A 17,411-nucleotide genomic window follows, 5' to 3' on the forward strand; every position below is an offset into this window, starting at 1 on the left:
GGTCTCTGCTCTGTCTATGCTGGTCTCTGCTCTGTCTATGCTGGTCTCTGCTCTGTCTATGCTGGTCTCTGCTCTGTCTATGCTGGTCTCTGCTCTGTCTATGCTGGTCTCTGCTCTGTCTATGCTGGTCTCTGCTCTGTCTATGCTCTGTCTATGTATACTCTCCTCCTTTATATTGTGTATTTTCCATACTGTCAGCGGGTTGGTGCTTGATTTTTCTCTTGCTTGTCTTGCAGTGACGTCATCGCTCAGCTGGAGGCCATAAGTTATATCACCAGTGACGTGGGCCGCTGCCGCTCCTGGTTGCGCTTGGCTCTTAATGAATCTCTGATGGAATGTTATTTCCTGACACTACAGAGGGAGAAGTCTCGTTTGGTGGAGTTTTACCAGCCGTTTGCGCTGCTGCTGGATGCAGAGGACTGTGACGTTGTTCTCAGCTATCTGCAGGGCCTCTCGTCCTTGGTCTTCTCTCTATCGTACAAGTCTTCTATTTTGAATGAGTGGACGGCTTCCCCGCTGGCGTTATCAGGGCTGTGGCCGGACGACGCTGAGCGCTTTGTTCAGTATGAGCCGCACAGGAGGAAATCCCTGGACTCTGTCTCCCAGTCTTCTGGCTCTGATGACACCAACAATTCATTGATCAGTAACACTAAGAGGCAGCTGGAGGAGTCTTCTCTGAGCCTGGATAATAGCAGCTCATCCTCCCAGCTTTCCTCCAGCCTGGGATCTGATGAACAACCTGTAAACCAGGGCCCGGCGGCTCCCACATCCCCCCAGATGTCTGCATTTCCTCTGCAGCTACCAGAAGACACGTGTGATGATGTGGGGGGTACTTATGCTGGCATGGAGTAAGTATGGGTGGCGTTCGTGAACTGTGGATGAGACGGGATACAGACGTTATTTCCACTTCTGGTTTCTTAATTGTAGCTCACATGAATGGGAGAACCTTGTGTCGTGTGGTGGCAGCCATCACTGGTCATAGCCGTGGTACCAAGAGGTGGCTGCCGGGACTGCTCTCATCTTGTAGTGTGGATAGGAATAGGTGGCTAGTAGAAGCTGACAGCTGATCTTTAAAGAGGCTCTGTCACCAGATTTTGCAACCCCTATCTGCTATTGCCTGTGATCGGCGCTGCAATGTAGATTACAGTAACGTTTTTATTTTTAAAAATCGAGCATTTTTGGCCAAGTTATGACCATTTTTGTAGTTATGCAAATGAGGCTTGCAAAAGTCCAAGTGGGTGTGTTTAAAAGTCCAACTGGGCGTGTATTATGTGCGTACATCGGGGCGTTTTTAATACTTTTACTAGCTGGGCGTTCTGATGAGAAGTATCATCCACTTCTCTTCAGAACGCCCAGCTTCTGGCAGTGCAGATCTGTGACGTCACTCACAGGTCCTGCATCGTGTCGGACACGTCGGCACCAGAGGCTTCAGTTGATTCTGCAGCAGCATCGGCGTTAGCAGGTAAGTCAATGTAGCTACTTACCTGCAAACGCTGATGCTGCTGCAGAATCAACTGTAGCCTCTGGTGCCGATGTGTCCTCGCTCGTCTGACACGATGCAGGACCTGTGAGTGACGTCTCAGCAGTGATCAGGCAGAAGCTGGGCGTTCTGAAGAGAAGTGGATGATACTTCTCATCAGATCGCCCAGCTAGTAAAAGTATTAAAAACGCCCTGATGTACGCACATAATACACGCCCACTTGGACTTTTACTTTTAAACACACCCACTTGGACTTTTGCAAGCCTCATTTGCATAACTACAAAAATGGTCATAACTTGGCCAAAAATGCTCGTTTTTTAAAAATAAAAACGTTACTGTAATCTACATTGCAGCGCCTATCTGCTGCAATAGCAGATAGGGGTTGCAAAATCTGGTGACAGAGCCTCTTTAACCCTCTTTCTTCCACAGGGACACGGGCGCTGAGATGTCTGACACTCTGTGCTCTCTAAAAGCTGACGAGAAATGCAACGAAGCAGCATCAGCGACTCCAGACCGATCAGAGACAAGACCCGACAATGATAGCTCCCAAGATCACCACCTCACTATTTGTGTGCTGCCCCTTTCTCCCTCCACGCCGGCAAATTCAATGCATGCCCCCTATGTACAGGCCCCCGTCAGCAATAAGTGTCCCTCATCGGAGGCTTCTCAGACTGCAGACCTCCCGGTGAGTATTTGATGTAGTGTCCGTAACTATTGTGGAGAAGGAAAAAGCTTCAATCTGAACCCTGTCTCCCTCTCTGCGCCTGTCTCCCTCTCTGCGCCTGTCTCCCTCTCTGCGCCTGTCTCCCTCTCTGCGCCTGTCTCCCTCTCTGCGCCTGTCTCCCTCTCTGCGCCTGTCTCCCTCTCTGCGCCTGTCTCCCTCTCTGCGCCTGTCTCCCTCTCTGCGCCTGTCTCCCTCTCTGCGCCTGTCTCCCTCTCTGCGCCTGTCTCCCTCTCTGCGCCTGTCTCCCTCTCTGCGCCTGTCTCCCTCTCTGCGCCTGTCTCCCTCTCTGCGCCTGTCTCCCTCTCTGCGCCTGTCTCCCTCTCTGCGCCTGTCTCCCTCTCTGCGCCTGTCTCCCTCTCTGCGCCTGTCTCCCTCTCTGCGCCTGTCTCCCCAATAAAATATCTTTTGTTTTTTTTCATCTGTTCCAGAAAAGCCAGAGTTGGATTTCTGAAGATGATTTCCAGAGAGAATCTCTTTGTATTGCAGTAGATGAATACAGTATTGGGTACTTGGCCTTGCAGCCCCCTGATATTGCCAGATCGGAGCCGCTGAAGCCTCTTGGTGCAGCCTTTAATGTCGTCCACCGCAGGCAGATCGGTATTTCCAACCTGTTCCGTGCTTTCCATGTGGCTTTTCATCTATGGTTTTGTGCTGATTCTAATGTTTTCCACAGGACTGCCCAACCCGTTCCGTGGCCTTTTGATGCTGGGCTCTCTGGAACGTAAAAGTGCCTTGGGTCTGTACAAGCCTTATTACTGTGAGCTGACGCCGTATGAGTTTCGCCTGCACGTGGAGGGAGACGAGCAGAGTTGTGCGGAGAGCTGTTCCCTGTTGCGTTGTGAGTCAGTCGGCCCTGCACACAGTGATGGTCGCTTTGACCTTCAGTTTCCCAATAAAAGATTGTACCTGAGGGCACCATCTAAAGACGAGGCCCAAGACTGGGTGGACAGAATACAGGAAGCTGTGCAAACGTTTCGACCAAAGCAAGATGACTGTTGGGAGATTTTACATTGTCCGGACTCCCCTCCAAGTCCTGTGCTTCCCGGGGAGAGTATGTCCTCCGACCAGGGGCTTGATTGGACTCTTCAAGTGGAAGTGGAGCCCGATGCTTTAAGAGAGTCCGTTCTGTTCATGAAGATCCACAAATCGTGGACAAGGTTCATCTTCTCGTTGTCAGAGCGAGCACTGAAATGTTTCCTACCCCGAAGCAGTGAGAAGGCGCTGGACAATATCTACACGGCGGAGATGGTGAAGGACATTCTGCCGGACTCCAGCCTCGGAAGTCCCTCCTGCTTTCGGTTGGTGACCACTAAGGGCTCCTTGCAGTTGCAGGCGGAGAACGCAGCTGAAGCCAAAGCCTGGAGAGAGCTTGTCCGAGCCGTGTTCCTGGAATTGGAAGATGATTCTGTGCTGCTTCTGAGGGCTGCGAGCATCCAGCTAAAACCTCACATCAGGGATCACCTGCTCTTCCAGTACCTCCTGCATATTCCCACCGAGCGGGGGCTGGACACGCAGAAGTTTAAGTGTGCAGGTGGGTGGGGGCAGGGCGGGCTGTCGCGGCCTCCACCTCTCGGTCTGGGTGTTACATGCCTCCTCTCGTTGCAGGCTGCCATAAACAGATTGGATTTCACTTTGGGAAGGCCAAGTTGTGTTCATTCTCCGGTTTGTATTATTGTGACTTGTGTCATCAGGATGAAGTGTCCATTATCCCCTCCAGGATTGTGCATAACTGGGATCTGCTGGAGCGCGCGGTGAGTACTGGAGGTGTCCGTCTCATTCTCCGTATTACAGCAGCACCGGGGCTGTCCTCTGCTCGCCCTCTGCTCGCCCTCTGCTCGTCCGGACTCCTGACTGTTTCTTGTACATGTAATGAGCCCCTTTCTCTCCTCTCTGCAGGTGTCCAGACCAGCTCTAAACTTCCTGAACATGGTGCGGGCTGAGCCCATCTTTAACCTCAGGTGCTTAAATGAGCGACTTTACCGGCACACGCAGACCATGTGTGAGATCAGCCATAGCCGGGAGAAGCTGCGGCTGCTGGGGGAGTACCTGATGACGTGTCGCAGCGGAGCGCTGCAGGAGCTCAGCACAAGGTGAACACTAGATGTCACTCCGCCCTGGCAGCGAGTAATGAGGCCCCTCCTTGTGGCGCTGTGCTACGCCCCGGCAGCGAGTAATGAGACCCCTCCTCGTGGTGCTGTGCTCCGCGCTGGCAGCGAGTAATGAGACCCCTCCTCGTGACGCTGTGCTCCGCGCTGCCTCTAATGATCTTTTTTTTTTCATAGCCTAGACCAGCGCCATTACCTCTTGGACTGTGCTCATAGTTACAGTGTGCAGGACCTTCAGCAGGTGCGTTACCTCTGTACCCGCCACGGCTTGCCCTCCCCGTAGAGGGAGCGTCGTCTGCTCCGGGTGATTGTGAGTGTTTCTTGCAGATCTCTGACGGAGTGTTTGAGGGTTTCCTGCAGTCGGCCCTGCAGTTTGCCAGCAGTCATGTGTACAGGTGTGATGTGTGCAGCCAAAGAGGCTTCATCTGTCAAATCTGCAACCAGGATGACATCATCTACCCCTTCCAGCTAGAGACCACAACAAGGTGAGTGATGAACCGCAGCGTCCCTGTCATCCGCTCCATTCACACAAGACGACTCCTGTGCCGCTGATATTCACCAAACAATTCATGTCCCTGTCGTAAAGCAGAGAATGTGGGGTCTCATATTAGGGACCGGGCGCTCCAGTCCTCTAGTCTAGTGGGGGGAGAAGAGGTCAATCACCTGGATGATCCGTATTTGCGGACATTGAATGTGCTGGAGACTTGTTGGCAGCGACGTCGGTGTTCGGGTCTGCGCACCTTTCAGCGTTCTGAGTATTGCCGTCCCGTTTCCTCATGAACCTCTAAAGGGGGCACAACCATCATCTGTTTTGGCCATCAGTGTTTCTTTTTTGACTCCTGGACCTCCGCTGATTATATATACTGATCAATGATCGGTCTGCACCACCGACACACCCCTGACAGAGGTCCGGTGACCACAGCGAGCCCGCTGAGCAGGGGCCAAAAACCCTAAAAGAGAAGATCACCTCTAACATCTGACAGATGAAGCAGAAGACTGTCATCATCCTCGTCATCATCCTCGTCATCATCCTCGTCATCATCCTCGTCATCATCCTCGTCATCATCCTCGTCATCATCCTCGTCAGAGCTCCAACAGATGAAAACGATAGGATGTCCCCCATGAGAGCAGCGGTGGCGCTGACCCCTAGAAGCAGGTAAGAGTGGAGGTCATAATTGGCCATTCTCAATCCCTCCACCTTGGTCCTTTTCTGTCCATCCAGGATGCAGCTTCCAGGAGGAGGTTTTTAGGATTCTGGACTGTTTTGCACTAAGGCCCCCCCCAGATCTCGACAGTGATTCAAGAGGAGATTTATACAGGCTGAAGATAAGGGGCCGCCATTCTGTTCCTGCCGCTTGTGTGCAGCTGCTGCAGTGAATTCTCAGCTTGAGCTGTTCAGGTTTCTGGACTGGATCATCAAGTCGATCTCTTTAGTAAAATAAAAATATCCTTTTGGGAAACGGGAGCTGATAGTTTTGACCCGATATTCTCGTTATTCCAGAAGACAGAAGCCGCTGGCCCCACGTCTGGCCGGATGAGGAGGATGATGATGATGATGATGTACTCGTGCGTCTCCCCGTATTGCTGGGGTGTTCTTATCATAGGGCGCAAATCACAAGATTATGAAAGGACCGGGAATGCAGGGGTCCCCTTATTGGCTTGGAAAGCGTTGGGTCACACGGCTCAGGGACGACCTGCTGTCCTAGGCTGATGACTCCTCAGAATCTGACGGCTGCCCCTGGAAGCAGAGACTTCCTGACAGCAGTAAAGGTCTGAAGAAGCGGTGGCAGCCGCAAGAAAGGTGCAAATCTCAGCGCTCCGCCGTTTACCATGTGAAAGTCATACAATCATCTTGGATAAAAAAAAGGCGACAAACCTCCCTTCAATATCAGACACCCCCATAGAAGTAACGTGATCTCCCCTAGATCAGATCTCCTCAATCTATGATGAACAGAACCCCCACTAAGCCCCTGCTCTGTGCCTCAGCAGAGCAACCAATGCATGATCTCTCCACAGGCAACGAGCAGTGGGTATAAGCGGCGTGTGATGTCCTGTACTGCAGGGAGAGGAGAGTAGGGAGTAGTGGAGATAAGCGGCATGTGAGGTCTTGTAATACAGGGAGAGGAGTGGGGAGTGGTGGAGATAAGCGGCGTGTGATGTCCTGTACACTACGGAGCGGAGAGATAACTACGTGTTCGTCACACAATCACAGATTAACAGCTGGAGCATGGTCGAGGGGCTACATGTAAGACTGACAGACACGTCTCTGCTGCAGACCACACGTTAGTAAGTGATTAGTCTTAATGAAGTTAAACCATCGACACTCTAACCCCATTTATGCTGCGGTTAATGGTGCGTGTTTCCTGCCCCTCTGGCAGCAGCTCAGCCTCTTCTTTTCTTTCCTAGGTGTGGTGACTGTAAAGCCGTCTTTCATAAACCCTGCAAAACCTCTGCTACCCTGTGCCCACGATGTGAGAGGCGGAGGAAGTTCCAGGAGCAGCGGGTAAGGATGTGAATGGAGCCACGAGCCACGTCCACAGAGCCGGACCATCTCCTGTTTGTCACTTTATTCTTGTACATAATCCCACGAACTCCCTGACATTTGTGGCTGGAGCTGAGGCCTCGTACACGGAGCGCGTGCTGCGGTCAAAGATGGAAGTGCTCGTCTCCCATAGTCTCTATTCTGCCATGCCGTTTTCCTATTCGCAGGGTAATTGTTGCCAGGAGACACCCTGCCGGGCTGGAGGAGCACTCCCATCAGGCACCCTGCTCCCCGCAGAGTTCCTTCTCTGGTTTAAAGGTATTTTTGTATCATTGGGTATTTTTGTACTGGAAGCGTCTGATCTCGTGCCTTCTCCTCCAGGGGCAGATAACGTGTCTATAGGAGCGGATCGCGGATCTATCTCGCTCATGACACTATATGTATGCTTTATTTTTTTCTAATGACTGGTGGTTTTGGGTACTTATATTTTATTGCCATATTTCTGATGTTTTAGAAGTTACACAGATGAGGCCTATCACGCAGGCTTCCCCCGGGGCAATGTGACCTTTTAGATTTTTCCATAATGACTGACGAAAAGTGGGATTCTGGCGACACCGTAAATATGTGATCGGAAGCTGCTGCTGTGTGTAGAAGATCAGGGCAGTGCGGCTCGTACACCCGGGACTAGTGTCCTCCTCCCATCGGGTCAGTGCGGCTCGTACACCCGGGACTAGTGTCCTCCTCCCATCGGGGCAGTGCGGCTCGTACACCCGGGACTAGTGTCCTCCTCCCATCGGGGCAGTGCGGCTCGTACACCCAGGACTAGTGTCCTCCTCCCATCGGGGCAGTGCGGCTCGTACACCCGGGACTAGTGTCCTCCCATCGGGGCAGTGCGGCTCGTACACCCGGGACTAGTGTCCTCCTCCCATCGGGGCAGTGCGGCTCGTACACCCGGGACTAGTGTCCTCCTCCCATCGGGGCAGCGCGGCTCGTACACCCGGGACTACTGTCCTCCACCCGTCGGGGCAGCGCGGCTCGTACACCCGGGACTAGTGTCCTCCTCCCATCGGGGCAGTGCGGCTCGTACACCCGGGACTAGTGTCCTCCTCCCATCGGGGCAGTGCGGCTCGTACACCCGGGACTAGTGTCCTCCCATCGGGGCAGTGCGGCTCGTACACCCGGGACTAGTGTCCTCCTCCCATCGGGGCAGTGCGGCTCGTACACCCAGGACTAGTGTCCTCCTCCCATCGGGGCAGTGCGGCTCGTACACCCGGGACTAGTGTCGTCCTCCCATCGGGGCAGTGCGGCTCGTACACCCGGGACTAGTGTCCTCCCATCGGGGCAGTGCGGCTCGTACACCCGGGACTAGTGTCGTCCTCCCATCGGGGCAGTGCGGCTCGTACACCCGGGACTAGTGTCCTCCTCCCATCGGGGCAGTGCGGCTCGTACACCCGGGACTAGTGTCCTCCTCCCATCGGGGCAGCGCGGCTCGTACACCCGGGACTAGTGTCCTCCTCCCATCGGGGCAGTGCGGCTCGTACACCCGGGACTAGTGTCCTCCTCCCATCGGGGCAGTGCGGCTCGTACACCCGGGACTAGTGTCCTCCTCCCATCAGGGGCAGTGCGGCTCGTACACCCGGGTCTAGTGTCCTCCTCCCATCTGGGCAGTGCGGCTCGTACACCCAGGACTTGTCCTCCTCCCATCGGGGCAGTGCGGCTCGTACACCCGGGACTAGTGTCCTCCACCCGTCGGGGCAGCGCGGCTCGTACACCCGGGACTAGTGTCCTCCTCCCATCGGGGCAGCGCGGCTCGTACACCCGGGACTAGTGTCCTCCTCCCATCGGGGCAGTGCGGCTCGTACACCCGGGACTAGTGTCCTCCTCCCATCGGGGCAGTGCGGCTCGTACACCCAGGACTAGTGTCCTCCTCCCATCGGGGCAGTGCGGCTCGTACACCCGGGTCTAGTGTCCTCCTCCCATCTGGGCAGTGTGGCTCGTACACCCAGGACTTGTCCTCCTCCCATCGGGGCAGTGCGGCTCGTACACCCGGGACTAGTGTCCTCCCATCGGGGCAGTGCGGCTCGTACACCCGGGACTAGTGTCCTCCTCCCATCGGGGCAGTGCGGCTCGTACACCCGGGACTAGTGCCCTCCTCCCATCGGGGCAGTGCGGCTCGTACACCCGGGACTAGTGCCCTCCTCCCATCGGGGCAGTGCGGCTCGTACACCCGGGACTAGTGCCCTCCTCCCATCGGGGCAGTGCGGCTCGTACACCCGGGACTAGTGCCCTCCACCCGTCGGGGCAGTGCGGCTCGTACACCCGGGACTAGTGTCCTCCACCCGTCGGGGCAGTGCGGCTCGTACACCCGGGACTAGTGTCTTCCACCCGTCGGGGCAGTGTGACTCGTACACCCGGGACTAGTGTCGTCCTCCCATCGGGGCAGTGCGGCTCGTACACCCGGGACTAGTGTCGTCCTCCCATCGGGGCAGTGTGGCTCGTACACCCGGGACTAGTGTCCTCCTCCCATCGGGGCAGTGCGGCTCGTACACCCGGGACTAGTGTCCTCCTCCCATCGGGGCAGTGCGGCTCGTACACCCGGGACTAGTGTCCTCCTCCCATCGGGGCAGCGCGGCTCGTACACCCGGGACTAGTGTCCTCCCATCGGGGCAGTGCGGCTCGTACACCCGGGACTAGTGTCTTCCACCCGTCGGGGCAGTGTGACTCGTACACCCGGGACTAGTGTCGTCCTCCCATCGGGGCAGTGCGGCTCGTACACCCGGGACTAGTGTCGTCCTCCCATCGGGGCAGTGTGGCTCGTACACCCGGGACTAGTGTCCTCCTCCCATCGGGGCAGTGCGGCTCGTACACCCGGGACTAGTGTCCTCCTCCCATCGGGGCAGTGCGGCTCGTACACCCGGGACTAGTGTCCTCCTCCCATCGGGGCAGCGCGGCTCGTACACCCGGGACTAGTTTCCTCCTCCCATCGGGGCAGCGTGGCTCGTACACTCGGGACTAGTGTCCTCCTCCCATCGGGGCAGTGCGGCTTGTACACCCGGGACTAGTGTCCTCCTCCCATCGGGGCAGCGCGGCTCGTACACCCAGTGCGGGTCATTCCTCTGAGTGTACACTGGTTTTCCTCTGTATTTGCCACCAGTCGATGTTTTCGATCTTCTCTGATGTCACTCCATCTTCTGTATGACGATTATTGTAATAAATGTGATTTTAAGGCTGTGTTGCATTTTCTTGACTTGTCTGCAGTCGGGCTTCATGATAGTACAGATATTATCTTGAAGCCGTGCACCCTCAAATGGCTCAATATCGTGAATTCATGTATTTTGATACGAAGCTGTGCGGCCGCAGAGTTGTAATACGTGGATTTAGTCACTAACATGTAGCATGATGTGATTCCGTCGGCTCTGAAGACTGAGAACAGCCTGCACTGCAAAGCCGCCGCTCGTTAGTGCCGGCCGCATCATATCATGCTGATTGCAATCGGGAGCGGGGCAATGGCTGTAATACGCAGCGGAGATCAGGGAATGCAGCAATCACAGCTGACCACGGCATTCAAAGGGAACACGAGAAGGAGGCGATTTCCCCCCTCCCCCCCCCCCCCCCCCCCCTTTGATCGCATCACATGGAATCCCTGGGATGCGATCAGGGGACATACCTTATATAGACGCCAATTCTCATTACGTGACGGATCCGTTACCCTGTGACCGGATGATCAGATCTGACCTCCCCATTGACTTGGGTAGAGAGCCCCTGTAAAGAGGGGAACCAGGTCTTGTTTAACTCTGATGTTGAGCCATCCGGACCTGGTGATTTTTTTATTTATTTTTTGAGGCCAGCCCCTCAATCGCCAGTCTAACTACCTCTTCTGTCAAAACATTGAGAGAGGTTTACCCCTGGCACAGGAACCATCTCCGTCAGGAAAGCCGACATCACATCCGATCTAGATCCTTCTTTCCCAAGAGGTATAAATTAGAAGGCTCTGATGATTTCCAAGGTCCCTGATCTGGACCTTTTCAGGGACCCTGTACTACCAACCAGGCCTGTCACAATATTACTACATCTTACAGTTCCTGCGAATGGTACTTACCCGAAATTCCTCTCAAAAACTAAACGTGTGCCTATCATACTGAGGCCTCATGAGCGAAGATTTCACTCTGGAGATCTCCTCACAGCAACCCCCAGTCCAGACAAGAAGTTCGAGTTTCCTCCTCAGACCTGGATACATCCGGTATCTATTCAGGCTTGTGAGGTTCGAGAGCTGGCGGAAGAAACCCGCCACCCTTTTTTGAACATCTCCCACCACTCAGACTTGGTGCTGCATAGGCCCAGCAGTGGTCCCTGGCTCTGCAGAAAATCCTCCAAGGACTGTCTGATTTCCGCTTTTTTCAGGAGTGAATAATTCAACTTCCAAAAGCTTCCGCCCATTCGAGAAGTCTGAAAAATCCAAAGAAAAAAACAGAAATGAGACCGTGGTCGGCGAATTCCACAACCGAGAACGGTGAAAAGATGGCGTCCTCCCTTAAATAAAACCCGCTCTATCTATAAAGTAAGTGAAACCTGCATGGCCTGGGGGATGCTGTGTATGTGAATATCCACCAGGCAAGACTCACTGACTATCCTGTCTAATGCATGTCAACGGAGAGACCTCGTGACAGTGTTGAAGTCCCCTCCAAAGATCACCTGCCGACATGTGAAAAAAAAGGCTTAATCCTCCTAAAGAGACCTTTTTGGTCACTACATGAGGATATCCAAGATCATCCCATTTCTACCCGTCTGCATTCTACCTGCGCGGTCTTAGAAAAAACCGGCACGCTGCAAGAGAGCAATGTGGAAAACCGTTCCTCCACTCAAGAGCAGACTAGGCAAAACTAACTTAATTGTGTCGCTGCAGAATTTACATTGTCCATTAACGTTGGACATTTTCTGCATTTGTCTATGAGCTCCAAATTAATGAATGTCTCTCACTGGTGGATCTGAGAGAGGCCGGCCGGAGAGACCATGACACGCAGCTTCAGTGTTCAAACAGTCTCTGCCCACAGGGGGCGATCCATCTTTATTTATAGGAGAATGAGAGTAGGCGGTGACCTCGTGATGAGAGTATGCGGTGACCTCGTGATGAGAGTAGGCGGTGACCTCGTGATGAGAGTAGGCGGTGACCTCGTGATGAGAGTAGGCGGTGACCTCGTGATGAGAGTAGGCGGTGACCTCGTGATGAGAGTAGGCGGTGACCTCGTGATGAGAGTAGGCGGTGACCTCGTACTTGCAAAGCATGAGCATTCTAAATATGGTAATATCCCAAAACTCCACATGTATCTGTAGCCATAAGAAATACAATGTCAGCACGTTTTCTCACGTTGCCGGTGTAACAGCTGAAATGCAAAGCCATAAACTAAACGACCTGAAATAGAATAGCGCCCCCTGTAGGCTGTTGTGTGAGCAGATCTGTGAGCTCCAGTGACAACTGTCTATAGCACTTTTAGGTTCACACATATAAAGATAATTTAAAATATTTTTTGACAATTGCATAAATGGGGTCCCCAACCCTCAGCAGTCTGTCCTTCATGCAGCAGCGCCCAGATATCGGTGTTTTTTTAACTTTATGCTACTTGTTCTTGAAGCTGTAAACCCTTCTCTTTTGCCATCTGAAAATAACGATCATCATTACAGGTTTTCTTTAATGGGCCGCTGTAAACCGTTATGTTTTCCCTTTTTACGAGACTATCGCCTTAATAATTGCCTCACTTTTACCTCTGGATGAATTGTTCTGCGAACGGACACCTTTTAGCTGCTCTCTGAGTAGTCTCCGTTTCTTGCCGGTTTCCTCATATTCTTGTAGATCTGCTGTGGTCCTGCAGCCTGATATTGAAATGTGTGCTAGATGTACCCCAGTCACCTGTAAGTGTTATCTGCTAGATCTGCCAGGCAGGGGGTGATATAGGGTCAGGGTCGGCTCTGTGATCATGTATGTGACAGGCAGTGGGTGATATCGGGTCAAGATCAGCTCTGTGGTGATGTATGTGACAGGCAGGGGGCGATATAGGGACAGCTCTGGTGATGTATGTGACTGGCAGGGGGTGATATAGGGTCAGGGTCAGCTCTGTGGTGATGCATGTGACAGGCAGAGGGTGATATAGGGTCAGGGTCAGCTCTGTGGTGATGTATGTGACAGGCAGATGGTGATATAGTGTCAGCTCTGGTGATGTATGTGAAGGCAGTGGGTGATATAGGGTCAGGGTCAGCTCTGTGGTGATGTATGTGACAGGCAGGGGGTGATATAGGGTCAGGATCAGCTCTGTGGTCATGGATGTGAGACAGGGTGATATAGGGTCAGGATCAGCTCTGTCGTGATGTATGTGACAGGCAGAGGATGATATAGGGTCAGCTTTGTGGTGATGTATGTGACAGGCAGTGGGTGATATAGGGTCAGCTCTGGTGATGTATGTGACTGGCAGGGGGTGATAGAGGGTCAGCTCTGTGGTGATGTATGTGACAGGCAGAGGGTGATATAGGGTCAGGGTCAGCTCTGTGGTGATGTATGTGACAGGCAGAGGGTGATATAGGGTCAGCTCTGGTGATGTATGTGAAGGCAGGGGGTGATATAGGGTCAGGTCTGTGGTGATGTATGTGTCAGGCAGTGGGTGATATAGGGTCAGGATCAGGTCTGTGGTGATGTATGTGACAGGCAGAGGGTGATATAGGGTCAGCTCTGGTGATGTATGTGAAGGCAGGGGGTGATATAGGGTCAGGGTCAGGTCTGTGGTGATGTATGTGTCAGGCAGTGGGGGATATAGGGTCAGGATCAGGTCTGTGGTCATGTATGTGTCAGGCAGTGGGTGATATAGGGTCAGGGTCAGCTCTGTGGTCATGGATGTGAGACAGAGGGTGATATAGGGTCAGGATCAGCTCTGTGGTGATGTATGTGACAGGCACTGGGTGATATAGGGTCAGCTCTGTGGTGATGTATGTGACAGGCAGTGGGTGATATAGGGTCGGCTCTGTGGTGATGTATGTGACAGGCAGAGGGTGATATAGGGTCAGGATCAGCTCTGTGGTGATGTATGTGACAAGCAGTGGGTGATATAGGGTCAGGATCAGCTCTGTGGTGATGTATGTGACAGGCAGGGGGTGATATAGGGTCAGGATCAGCTCTGTGGTCATGGATGTGAGACAGGGTGATATAGGGTCAGGATCAGCTCTGTCGTGATGTATGTGACAGGCAGAGGGTGGTATAGGGTCAGCTCTGTGGTGATGTATGTGACAGGCAATGGGTGATATAGGGTCAGCTCTGTGGTGATGTATGTGACAGGCAGTGGATGATATAGGGTCAGCTCTGTGGTGATGTATGTGACAGGCAGTGGATGATATAGGGTCAGCTCTGGTGATGTATGTGACAGGCAGTGAGTGATATAGGGTCAGGATTAGCTCTGTGGTGATTGTATGTGACAAGCAGTGGGTGATATAGGGTCAGGATCAGCTCTGTGGTGATGTATGTGACAGGCAGGGGTGATATAGGGTCAGGGTCAGCTCTGTGGTGATGTATGTGACAGGCAGGGGTGATATAGGGTCAGGGTCAGCTCTGTGGTGATGTATGTGACAGGCAGTGGATGATATAGGGTCAGCTCTGGTGATGTATGTGACAGGCAGTGGGTGATATAGGGTCAGGATCAGCTCTGTGGTGATGTATGTGACAGGCAGGGGTGATATAGGGTCAGGGTCAGCTCTGTGGTGATGTATGTGACAGGCAGGGTGGTATAGGGTCAGGGTCAGGGTCAGCTCTGTGGTGATGTATGTGACAGGCAGGGGGTGATATAGGGTCAGGGTCGGCTCTGTGATCATGTATGTGACAGCCAGGGGGGGATATAGGGACAGCTCTGTGGTCATGTATGTGACCGGCAGGGGGTGATATAGGGTCAGCTCTGTGGTGATGTATGTGACAGGCAGTGGGTGATATAGGGTCAGGGTCAGCTCTGGTGATGTATGTGACAGGCAGTGGGTGATATAGGGTCAGGGTCAGCTCTGTGGTGATGTATGTGACAGGCAGGGGGCGATATAGGGTCAGCTCTGTGGTGATGTATGTGACAGGCAGTGGGTGATATAGGGTCAGCTCTGGTGATGTATGTGACTGGCAGGGGGTGATATAGGGTCAGGGTCAGCTCTGTGGTGATGTATGTGACAGGCAGAGGGTGATATAGGGTCAGGGTCAGCTCTGTGGTGTATGTGACAGGCAGAGGGTGATATAGGGTCAGCTCTGGTGATGTATGTGAAGGCAGGGGGTGATATAGGGTCAGGTCTGTGGTGATGTATGTGTCAGGCAGTGGGTGATATAGGGTCAGGATCAGGTCTGTGGTGATGTATGTGACAGGCAGAGGGTGATATAGGGTCAGCTCTGGTGATGTATGTGAAGGCAGGGGGTGATATAGGGTCAGGGTCAGGTCTGGTGATGTATGTGACAGGCAGTGGGTGATATAGGGTCAGGGTCAGCTCTGTGGTGATGTATGTGACAGGCAGAGGGTGATATAGGGTCAGGATCAGCTCTGTGGTGATGTATGTGACAGGCAGTGGGTGATATAGGGTCAGCTCTGTGGTGATGTATGTGACAGGCAGTGGGTGATATAGGGTCAGCTCTGTGGTGATGTATGTGACAGGCAGTGGGTGATATAGGGTCAGGATCAGCTCTGTGGTGATGTGTGTGACAGGCAGGGGTGGTATAGGGTCAGGGTCAGCTCAGTGGTGATGTATGTGACAAGCAGTGGGTGATATAGGGTCAGGATCAGCTCTGTGGTGATGTATGTGACAAGCAGTGGGTGATATAGGGTCAGGATCAGCTCTGTGGTCATGGATGTGAGACAGGGTGATATAGGGTCAGGATCAGCTCTGTCGTGATGTATGTGACAGGCAATGGGTGATATAGGGTCAGCTCTGTGGTGATGTATGTGACAGGCAATGGGTGATATAGGGTCAGCTCTGTGGTGATGTATGTGACAGGGAGTGGATGATATAGGGTCAGCTCTGTGGTGATGTATGTGACAGGCAGTGGATGATATAGGGTCAGCTCTGGTGATGTATGTGACAGGCAGTGAGTGATATAGGGTCAGGGTCAGCTCTGTGGTGATGTATGTGACAGGCAGTGGGTGATATAGGATCAGCTCTGTGGTGATGTATGTGACAAGCAGTGGGTGATATAGGGTCAGGATCAGCTCTGTGGTGATGTATGTGACAGGCAGTAGGTGATATAGGGTCAGGATCAGCTCTGTGGTGATGTATGTGACAGGCAGGGGTGATATAGGGTCAGGGTCAGCTCTGTGGTGATGTATGTGACAGGCAGTGAGTGATATAGGATCAGCTCTGTGGTGATGTATGTGACAAGCAGTGGGTGATATAGGGTCAGAGTCAGCTCTGTGGTGATGTATGTGACAGGCAGGGGTGGTATAGGGTCAGGGTCAGCTCTGTGGTGATGTATGTGACAGGCAGTGGGTGATATAGGGTCAGCTCTGTGGTGATGTATGTGACAGGCAGAGGGTGGTATAGGGTCAGCTCTGTGGTGATGTATGTGACAGGCAGTGGATGATATAGGATCAGGTCTGTGGTGATGTATGTGACAGGCAGGGGGTGATATAGGGTCAGGGTCAGCTCTGTGGTGATGTATGTGACAGGCAGTGGGTGATATAGGGTCAGGATCAGCTCTGGTCATGGATGTGAGACAGAGGGTGATATTGGGTCCAGATCAGCTCTGTGGTCATGTATGTGACAGGCAGTGGGTGATATAGGGTCAGCTCTGTGGTGATGTATGTGACAGGCAGTGAGTGATATAGGGTCAGGATCAGCTCTGTGGTGAGGGGGATATAGGGCCTGTCACATACATCACCACAGAGCTGATCCTGACCCTATATCACCCACTGCCTGTCACATACATCACCAGAGCTGATCCTGACCCTATATCACCCACTACTTGTCACATACATCACCAGAGCTGATCCTGACCCTATATCACCCACTACTTGTCACATACCTCACCAGAGCTGACCCTATATCACCCCCTGCCTGTCACATACATGACCACAGAGCTGATCCTGACCCTATATCACCCCCTGCCTGTCACATACATTACCACAGAGCTGATCCTGACCCTATATCACCCACTGCCTGTCACATACATCACCAGAGCTGATCCTGACCCTATATCACCCCCTGCCTGTCACATACATTACCACAGAGCTGATCCTGACCCTATATCACCCACTGTCTGTCACATACATCACCAGAGCTGATCCTGACCCTATATCACCCCCTGCCTGTCACATACGTGACCACAGAGCTGATCCTGACCCTATATCACCCACTGCCTGTCACATACATCACCAGAGCTGATCCTGACCCTATATCACCCACTACTTGTCACATACCTCACCAGAGCTGACCCTATATCACCCCCTGCCTGTCACATACATGACCACAGAGCTGATCCTGACCCTATATCACCCCCTGCCTGTCACATACATTACCACAGAGCTGATCCTGACCCTATATCACCCACTGCCTGTCACATACATCACCAGAGCTGATCCTGACCCTATATCACCCCCTGCCTGTCACATACATTACCACAGA

The 17,411-nt window shown here is 53.2% G+C and overlaps 1 protein-coding gene across 1 annotated transcript in view; it reads left to right on the forward strand.

Moving 5' to 3' along the window:
• Positions 1-8,379, forward strand: part of PLEKHM1 (pleckstrin homology and RUN domain containing M1) — a 42,280-nt gene extending 33,901 nt beyond the window's left edge. The window contains exons 4-12 of the mRNA XM_075834575.1: positions 237-848; positions 1,910-2,165; positions 2,633-2,801; positions 2,878-3,735; positions 3,810-3,955; positions 4,101-4,294; positions 4,487-4,550; positions 4,637-4,794; positions 6,716-8,379. Of these exons, the coding sequence (XP_075690690.1) occupies positions 237-848; positions 1,910-2,165; positions 2,633-2,801; positions 2,878-3,735; positions 3,810-3,955; positions 4,101-4,294; positions 4,487-4,550; positions 4,637-4,794; positions 6,716-6,824 (2,566 nt within the window). The 3' untranslated portion in view covers positions 6,825-8,379. The remainder of the gene's footprint in view (positions 1-236; positions 849-1,909; positions 2,166-2,632; positions 2,802-2,877; positions 3,736-3,809; positions 3,956-4,100; positions 4,295-4,486; positions 4,551-4,636; positions 4,795-6,715) is intronic.
• The last annotated feature ends 9,032 nt before the right edge of the window (positions 8,380-17,411 follow it).

Source organism: Rhinoderma darwinii, chromosome 8 (genome assembly GCF_050947455.1).
Source record: "Rhinoderma darwinii isolate aRhiDar2 chromosome 8, aRhiDar2.hap1, whole genome shotgun sequence".
NCBI lineage: Eukaryota > Metazoa > Chordata > Amphibia > Anura > Rhinodermatidae > Rhinoderma > Rhinoderma darwinii.